This window comes from Eurypyga helias, unplaced genomic scaffold (assembly GCF_000690775.1).
Source record: "Eurypyga helias isolate BGI_N326 unplaced genomic scaffold, ASM69077v1 scaffold47993, whole genome shotgun sequence".
NCBI lineage: Eukaryota > Metazoa > Chordata > Aves > Eurypygiformes > Eurypygidae > Eurypyga > Eurypyga helias.
The window spans coordinates 449-10,149 of NW_010243955.1; the positions used below are offsets into that span (position 1 = coordinate 449).

At 48.7% G+C, this 9,701-nt stretch overlaps 1 protein-coding gene across 1 annotated transcript; it reads right to left on the reverse strand.

Annotated features, from left to right (window-relative positions):
• Positions 1–283: 283 nt before the first annotated feature.
• LOC104508088 (putative ATP-dependent RNA helicase DHX57) lies at positions 284–9,695 on the reverse strand (the record flags this gene model as incomplete). The annotated part of the gene is made up of 13 exons (XM_010149586.1): positions 284–418; positions 831–905; positions 1,710–1,847; positions 1,967–2,050; positions 2,148–2,243; positions 3,373–3,649; positions 4,426–4,626; positions 4,888–5,061; positions 6,432–6,528; positions 6,880–6,996; positions 7,980–8,182; positions 8,930–8,984; positions 9,653–9,695. Coding segments are annotated over 13 exons (1,695 nt in total), but the record flags the coding sequence as incomplete, so codon positions are not given.
• Positions 9,696–9,701: the final 6 nt, after the last annotated feature.

The following is a 9,701-nucleotide window of genomic DNA, read 5'->3' on the forward strand; positions in this document are numbered from 1 at the left end:
GGGGAGCGCTGCCACCCCCGCATACGGCGTGTGGCTGAATGAAACGGGGATGGGGGAGCTACTGCAGCTGCTAATTCCACCCCAGAGGCTGGAGTTTAACCGTGTGCCCAGAGGACACTCTCCACTCAGGAACCCATGGGTATTCACAGTTCTAACGGGACGGTGCAGTCATGAAGATCTTTCTAAACATCACCAGGGACCCTTACTGTAAGCTCAGCTGCTCAAGCAAAGGTGATTTCTTTTACAAAAAAGAGCACGCTTTGCAGAAAAAAAGAACCCTGACCTGATAATTCACAGATGAAGGGTGAATGTGAACGTAACCATCATTTTTGGTAACGAACTTCAGCTCTTCTGCTTTTGGTTGCATTTTGACCACTCCTGCACTGGTCTTCTGGTATTTGCCCTCTGGCTTTTTCACCTGCATGGTAAGATTAAAAAGGTATAAAAATCTGCTGTAACTTAGGTTTTAATTTTATCAAAACCAGAAATACCCAAGTAGTACCATGTGAAGTCACTAGAGACAGACACGGCGGATGCTGTCCAACCCTGATTTTTCATTTGTAACCTCATCCTTCTCCAAAGCTGTGATCTAAAGCAGTTTCGTAAGTGTATTTGCTGCCAGCTTTTGCCTGACGCTCCAACCGGCCCGTAGGAACGGCGGCAGTCTTCAGCGATACCAACCCCAGCCCGTCTCTTGGCTCTAACACTACGAGCAGCAGGCTTTGGCAAACCGAGCCCGGCTCGAGGCTGCCGCAATCGGACCAGACTGCAGGCAGGCCGTGCGGATACGCTCGACAGCAGAAGGGAAAATGAAAAAAGCATTCTTTTACCTGGACAACATTGGGGTACAGTGCAGCACACAGCATAGCCGAGATCAGCTTGATGTTGTCGGCGTTGGAATTTGCCTGTGAAATGAACGCGTGCGTTAGGCGTTCTACAGGTGACTCCATACAGGCAAAGCCCTGCTCCTGGAATGAATGAGTTCCCAAAACCGGTTTACTTTTAGAGCTGCACTGCTGTGCTTTATGGGGAGGCCCAGTTACTGCTCCTAAGGTCACAGGCTAGATGTGGGCTGTGTTCCTCCCCGCGACCAATGGAGCAAATTGGCCACCATCTCTCTCGATGCAGTTGGTGCTGAACCTAACCATTCCCTAAGGCCTGCCTCCAGTGCGGCACGCCCCCGCGGGAAAGCCAGCCCCAGCAGTCCCAGCACACGGTGAGACTCCTCAACCACCATGCGCCTGTCACCTCGCTGTGCAGCCCCAGGAGATCTCTGGCTCCAGAGGTACCGCTTTTGGAAGAATGTCCGCGATGCTGAAGTGCTTCACTGCCTGCTAGGTAAGGTAATGCCATTCCCAACATAAGGTTGGCGCTCATTCCAACAGTGGGACAGGCCACAGGTCAGACCCCTGCCTTTCCACCGCTGGCTGATTTCTGACGTGTCAAGTCAGCCGCGTCTCACTGCTGCAAGGAGCAGGTTTCAGCTCCCTTGGCGTTTGGGCCCGCAGAGCCTCACACAGTGGAGGTCAGCGCCAGCCTGCGCGACGTACTGGGAGGGAGAACAGAGTGGTAGGCAGCGGCAGCTGTTGCCAGCGCGCGATTACAAAGCCAGGCCGTGGCCGGAAGTCCACCGGTCCAGAGCCTCCCGGGCACCCAGGCCAAAGGCAAAGCCGCAGTGTTGTCTGGAGCGCTAAAATGCTGTGAGTTACCTCTTCTCCTGTGGCATCCAACACGCCATCGCCGCCTTGGGACCACTTCTTCTCCATGTCCTTGGCTCTTAATCCCTCCTTCACAAACCCGATGTCAGAAAGCAGTTCCGTGAACTGCCGTTTCAGGCTGGCGATTTCCTGCAGACAGAGGGTGTCACACAGAGCGAGGACAGCCTTCTCCAGTTGCCTGCTTTCCTCACTAGGACCCTGCCGGTGTCTCAACCAGCCCCTGGGCAAGACCACGAAACCAGACTTACCTGGAGAACCCTTCCTGACAAGAAGTTCTCCCTGCAGTAGTTGTAGCTGGCCTGGCAGCCCTCTTGGATACTTAAACGCCATCCCTAATTGAGAGGGTGGGAGGAAACCTTGAATACACCATTTCAGCTTGACTTTCAAGCACATCACAAGCCTCAGGGAGGCTCATGAATTTCAGCTCACCTTGTAGGCCTGGAGAAGAGCCAGGTAGTCACTGTTTCCTACTGCAAACTCCAACTTCTTTTTATTTGCTTCTTCCCTTTTATCCCATGGCGACACCTGGAGAGACAGGACAGGTTAGGCATGTTCTTCCCCTCACATCTTAGAGGGGCCCTTGGGAGTGCTGCATGGTGCACCATCTGTGGTATTTTCACAGCAGCTCCCGGGTCAGAATGCAAATTGTCTCCATGGATAACAGAACTAGGAGGCATTAAAAATAATACCTAGTGAACAGCAGAGCACCTAAGCCCATTGCCCTGTCTGAGCCCAAGAGATCCAAAAGTAAATCTGACCAGCTCACAGAAAATACTTCATTTGGGGCGGATCTCTGTGCAGCTGCAGAATGCCAAGGTCCATGAAAAAACACCACAGGGCAAATCTCAGCAAGTTAACAGAGCTGAAGCGCAAATAAGAATTCCTGTACAGAGAAGAGGAGCACAGCAAGTCTGAAATCAACCTGGGTCTGAGAGACAGAGGGCAACAGTGACTCAGGCCACTCAAAAAGCTGGGTTTAAGTTATTCTGCATCAGCATAGAAACTTGTAGCACCTAAAGTCAAAGTGCTGTAGGGAATGCTGCCCAATAAGCACATGAAAACCAATATGCAGTTAAGTAACTACAACAATCTATTTCTAAATCTTTCACAACTACCCTCAACAGGAGCCGTCTGCCCTACTGAGGACAGCAATTAAAACCTGACGCCTGACCTCCCACGCAAGCGCCTACATCGCAGCAGAAGACTGATGGCCGTAAGAGCACCCGTAAAGCCCAGCAGCTGACTCAAAAAAGCCAAAGCAGACAAACTGAAATCCAGAATGAACTCTGCATTCACAGCTCAGACAGGTCCGCTCCGTAGTTATCACTCTTTCATCGTTAGTTCTGGTTGCTTCTTGGATTCCCAGTCATTTTCCATTTTTGCACCACCCTGGGACAAAACGGAGTGGCTGCATTTCCAGGTTCAAATCAAAGCTGTTATCCATTCTGTCTCTGCTGTTCGCTCATCATGTAAATAACATTCTACTCACTGCTGCATGGTTTTGGTGTTCTGCTCCTAACGGGACTTTTAACGAGCACCCCGTGAACAGCGTAGGCTAAGCCACTGTAAGCTACGAGGGAGAGTACACGCTCGGGTGCAGTCGGCTGCACGGAGACACGCCGCTTTCACAGCGGGGCACGCAGTCAGCACTTACAAAAGGAGACTTAAAGGCCAGGCTGGCTGCTATCGTCAGTGCAGGATCCAGGCAGCGGAAGATGGTGCCAAACAGCATCAGCTTGCCAATCCTGACATCAACAGGCAGAGAAGCCAGGTGGTACCCCAGAGGCGTGAGCTTTTCGTCTGGAGTCAACGCTCCCAAGTCTTGTAGTCGCAGCTTTGACGCTCGCAAGGACTCGGTTCTAGGCGGCTCAATGAGTCGTGACAGGACAGAGTGAAGACTCTGTGCGGAAAACATCTCCAGAATCTTAATTCTTAAGGAGGTGGGGAAAAAAAAAATAATTAAGAGAAAAAAAAGCAGCTTAGTTCCATACACAGGAGAAAAAGAGCAAGCTTTTATAAAAACAAACCAACCGAAAACATGCTTCTAGGAACACGCTCCCTAGAAGAGGGCCTGTAACGTGCATTTCAAGTCAGGAAGCAATGGGAAATAACAGCTGGGGGAAGCGTACCTCACCCCACCTCACAGTCTGTAAGAACACATTCCTGTTTAGCACACTAGGCTTTAAAATAAAGATTTTACCGTAAACCCCAATTGTTTCATTTCCTTTTTGTACAAAGGGGTGCACAGCAGGGACAGGAGCACCCCTTCAGTTAGTATTTGCGTGACGGTGGTGCTAGACCCTGCCTGTGGCGTTACGGCGCCGCGCTGCACAGCAGCCCCGCGGGACACCTGACGACGTAAAGGGACAAGTGTCTACCATGGGTCTGGAGTACAGGAATGTATCCGTCTCCTCCGGCGATGAGAGCTCCGGGAGACTTACCAGATGAGAGCTAAGGAATGGGAAGAACAGGGAGAATTGGCGTAGGGTGCGATTAGGGAGTTTCTGGATGCAGAGGCAATGGGACAGTACGATCAAAGCAACCAGCCAACAGAGCCCCAGATCTCCAGAGCAAGTTTCTTGGTTTCACAGTGTGAGAAAACTAAACACCTTGGTAACGGCACGGCAGGAGCTCCCTGCGGTGGAGGAAGGACATTCCGGTGGAGGAAGGACATTCCGCACGCTGGCTTTTCAGGCAAACAGCTCACCTTAGACAAAGCTGCTCCAGGGGCACTCTTTGTATTTCTGGTAACTGCTGTTTTATAAGCTGATGGTTATAGTGATGGCTACTGAAAAGATGAAAGCAGACGCCTGAGGCTACGCGGCCTGCTCGACCTTTCCTTTGCAGAGCGTTGGCCTTGGACACAAATGTGTCTTCCAGACTCTCCATTCCTTTGCTTGGGTCGTACCTACAGGAAAGCAAGGAACAGGCTTATGTTCATAAGTGCAGAGTGAACAGGCTGGAGGTCAAGCAGGCAGATGCTGCCAACCTCTGCACACACACAATTCCCACCCCTGCAGTTGAATCCAAGTCTAGATTGGCTTCCGCCACCTTCCTGCGGGTCAAGTTCCTTCAAGTTTTTCCCAGTTCTTTAGAAAGCTGAGGTATGCAGCCCAAGGCACAGAGCAGTTTCCCAGACCACAAAGCCCTGAGGAGTGAATCCCAGTACCTTTTCTCTTTCATTTTTCCAGAATCAATCACATAGACCACATCATCGATGGTGACAGATGTTTCTGCAATGTTGGTAGAGATGATGATTTTGGTAACTCCTGTAGGAGGTCTGAGGAAGACAGACTGCTGGTCTTCACTAGACAGTGAGGAATGAAGTGGATAAACAACACACCTGGAAGGACAATGCGACAGCATGCTCAGTGCATCTCCAGCCTTTTTCCTCTTGGGAATAATCTGCCTGCACACACTTTTGCCTCGCCAGTACTAGACACTGCCCACAGCCATTCCAAGCAACGTAAAACCAGCAAACCTATCTGCCATATCGCCTTTAAAACACAGAATCAGGGAATCGTTTCGGTTGGAAAAGACCCTTAAGATCCAGCTGTTAACCCAGCACTGCCAAGTCCACCACTAAACCATGTTCCTAAGCACCATGTCTACACATCTTTTAAATCCCTCCAGGGATAGTGACTCAATCACTTACTCCCCTGGGCAGCCTGTTCCAATGCCTGACAATCCTTTCCCTGAAGAAATTTTTCCTAATATCCAATCTAAACCTCCCCTGGCACAACTTCAGGCCATTTCCTCTTGTCCTATCACTTGTCACTTGGGAGAAGAGACCAACACCCACCTCCCTGGAGCCTCCCTTTAGGTAGTTGTAGAGAGTGATAAGGTCTCCCCTGAGCCTCCTCTTCTCCAGGCTAAACACCCCCAGTTCCCTCAGCCCCTCCTCACAGGACTTGTGCTCCAGACCCTTCCCCAGCTCTGCTGCCCTTCTCTGGACACGCTCCAGCACCTCAGTGTCTGTCTTGTAGTGAGGAGCCCAGAACCGACCACAGGATTTGAGGTGCAGCCTCACCAGTGCCCAGTACAGGGGGACAATCCCTGCCCTGGTCCTGCTGGCCACACTGTTCCTGATGCTGCCCAGGATGCCACTGGCCTTCTTGGCCACCTGGGTACACTGCTGGCTCATATTCCTTACTCATGTTCTAAGGGAAGGTGGAGAAGTTTACAGAAGGGATAGCTCTCAGAATAATGTTGAGCAGAAATCCTGCCTCTCTTGAGGAGCCTGGAATCTGCCATTTATAATGCCAGACTGGGGGGAGGGGGGGAAAAAAATCACTCCAGCTAACTTTGCCATGGACATCTGTGTGAAAACCGTTTAGTCAGGGAGATCCAACTACATCTCCATGTAACAATCTAAGGCCAAATGCAACCAGAACTGAATGCGTCTCAGCAAACATTCTGAAACAGAACAAGGGCTGAGGTGAAGTTTTCAACAGTCCACTGGGTCGTGCAGAGCACAAGATGGACAGCACTCATCACTAGGGTCTCCGAGAACTTCAACAACTAACCTTCCTGAGTTGAGGAGACAAACCAAAACCAGCAAGCCAATTAGACAGTAGAAAAGGAATTACCCTGACTGCAGCCAAGACCTTCATATCACCAGCTGTCTCACACATTTAATAACCTTTATTTATCCCTGGATAACGGCACTTTCCTTATGGGTAAAGACAGAGTTGTGGAGCTTTTCGGCCTTACCTCTTGCTGTGCCTGTTATTAAAAACAGCATTAGACTGGAGCTGCTCGTAAAGCATCTTGATTTCTGCCAGACCAGGCAAAAATATCAACACAGCACCTATATACATAGATGAAAAAATAAAAGTCACTTGACAGGAAGGACAGCATGAGGTATTATCAGTGTGCAGAATGCTCAAGCCAGAACTCCAGCTCTGTTTTGCAATTACTGAACAAAAACCACACAGGCTGTAACAGTCCCTCACCAAAGACTTTTCCAAGTAGACCATTCTTTCACCTTTCCCATCCCATGTATATCAAAAGCTTTGTTACTCAGGTAGGACTTTTTTTTTTCCCCCCAAACCCAGTAACTACAGAAACTCTGCATGCAAAACATTAGCTTTGGGCTGTCTGTAAGCACAGAGCCTCCATGAATCTACTTTTGTTTCTCCCTCAAGGACAATGAAATCACCTGGGGGGTATGAATGTCTGCCACCAACTATCCACTCCAGCAAGGCTTCAATTAATTCTAGATTCACTTTGTCCAAGTCCATGACAGACATTGTTTTCAACACTGCCTTGCTGACCCCTGGGGAAAAAGAAATAAAATGCACAGTAAGTCCACCTCTTGAAAAAAAGATCTGTTGAACCTGTGTGGCTGCATAACCAACCACACCTCGGTTTAATCAGCGTCTGGCTCAGACCACAGGTAGCTCCGTAGGTGACTCAAGGAGTCACACTCCCCTTTCCATGCTTTCCTCTGTTTCAGACCTTCCCTTCTCATGCCTTACTGGGGTTCAGCCCTGCCCTGTGCACAGCCTAGACCAGGATTCATCTCCGAGCAGAATGACACGCATGTGTACTGGGGGCAAGAGGAACCAACAGCCTTCATATGGCCACTTACAGACACTTCCAGGAGTACCTTCTCAAGCTCTCTCTTTTCCCTTTCCATCTTTCTTACACCAGTTCAGAGAGACACCCAGATTCCCTCATCTTCTGAAACGGTAACTGCCCAGAGGGAATCTGAAGCTGTTAAGCAATGGCTCTCCCTCAGTACCACTGCGGGGCTCACCATAAAGGTGTGCAGGGAGGATTTTGATGATGACAGAGAGGGAAGTTCATGGAAAAGTCTGCCTCTCTTATTAAGCCACTCAGAGTGACTGAATTTCTCAAAGAAGGCTTGTCACACTGAAGTGACCTCCTTGAAGTGGGCAGATACACGCTGTGCTTTAAGCAAAGCTGCTCACGCATGAACAGATACAGAACAGAAAGTGGAACTAACAAGGCATCTGAAAAAGGATGGAAACAGAGAGCTGAAAAATGTCCATTTTCAGATCCTAAAAACTGTTTTCAGCTGAGATGTTTGTTCTAATTTAAGAGGACAATGGGTTCTCTTTTTTTTAAGCTAGCAGGAGGTGCCTGTTCTCATCTAGTGGTAGTGACCTGATTAACTTCCCAAGGACAAAACTCTGAATTATACACATGCACTCAACAGACAATATTACATACTGACATACCACGCTGGCCGGCAAATGTTACATGCCAATTTGTTAGATTTAAGAAGCAGCTCGCCTTTATATCGTGTGAGGAGCTGCTTCAGAGTTAATTTCTGGTCTGGATCTGAATCTCTGACAACTGTGTCGGTGCTTTCCAGAACACCAGCACGTCTCAGGTCCTCCTCTACTTCTTCAAATGCAGTTCTTTTGTGTCTTCCATTCTGTTTGTTCTCTTGCTTCGTCTTCCGCCTGTAGGGACTACTGTCCTCTAGAACATATCTGAACAGCAGAAAAACATTCAGTGGTGTGGAAAGAAGCCTAACAGTCTCTAAAAATTAGCCACAGAGATAAGGTATCAAAAGCATTTATATATAAATCTGACAGGAACTTTGTATAAGTGGGTTGCAAAACCACAGACAGGATCAAGGTTACAGTGTCCTTCCATTCTGGGATGTCAGTCTTTTAAAGGCCATGTAGGACTACAAACTTGATCTTGACAGCTAACTGGACAGCTCAGAACAACAATCCGCTAGTAATTTACAGTAGCTGATCAATTTAACATCTGGAATATCGGAGCTGCTGTGACTCTCCAGTGATTACAAATGGTAACAAGCGTCTGGTACCAGAGCTGCAAGGTAGGGCTTACAGAAAGGAATTGTTTGGTGCCCTGCATTTTTCTCCTTCAGTGCTGAAATCTACCTTCGAATTTCCTTTGCTTGCCAGTGTCTAACCACCACTGAAACAAGTAAAGCACAAGCACTGCCTAACTCTGTGGCAAAGCTCCCCACTTCTTCAGTACTTATGTTGTATCTAACGCAGAAAGGCTTGTTTTGGCATGAGATCCCAGGCACCCCTGCAGCGCAGGAAGCATGGTTTCCAGTCAGTGCTTTAGCAGAACCCCGAGACTACAGGTGGTGGGGAAGATTTGAGAGGATTTGATTTTTAACTCTATGCACAGAACTACTGCAGTCTCACAGTGCAACCACAAAGGCCAACTACACCCGAGAGTGTTTGACAATTTCATACCTTGTCATTGCAATCACATCTTCCAGAAAAAACTGATCCACAGGAAACGTTCGGCCTAAAAAGGAAACAGGAGAATAAATCTACAGGCCACACAACACACAGAAAAGAGGAAAAAGGCAGACGATGGTTACCACTTCACCCAGGTTATTACGCTGTGCACTGGCTTCACAGCTCCCACCTGTACTGCTCTCTCCAACACAGTTCCTGCCCCGGACAAACAGTGGATATCTCCCAAGCCCAGCTTGCTAACACGCACTGACACAGTCAGAGAAGGGCTGATACGCTCATGGGAACGCATCCGTGAGGCTACGTGTTTCCGTCCTCTTCCGTGTAGTAACTCAGCAATACAAAGGCACATTTGGCTAAATGCGTACACACCCAGCTGGGTCCTCCCGCTGCTGCTTTTTTCACAAGTCTAGAGAAGAGGCTTCAGCTGTGGTGAAACTAGCTCAGGGAACCGTGTCAGACATGCCATGTCATTTTTGTCTTTTGGGGATAAAAATTCTGCTGATACAGAGACAGCACAGAAAAGGCTCTATTTCCAAGTATTCCCTCCTAAATCTCACCAGTCTTTCCTTCTAAACCCTTGGAATCGTAGTTCTTGTATAAACTCTCATCTTGGCATGGCACAAATCAGCCCCTTGCCCTTGAACTGAGAAACACTTTGCAAGCAGAGATACCGAAAGCAAACCCCTAAAGATAATAAAAAAGAATGGTTTTCACCTGGTATGTTAATAACTGGACAGGAGTGGAAGTATTGAGAAAAAAGCTC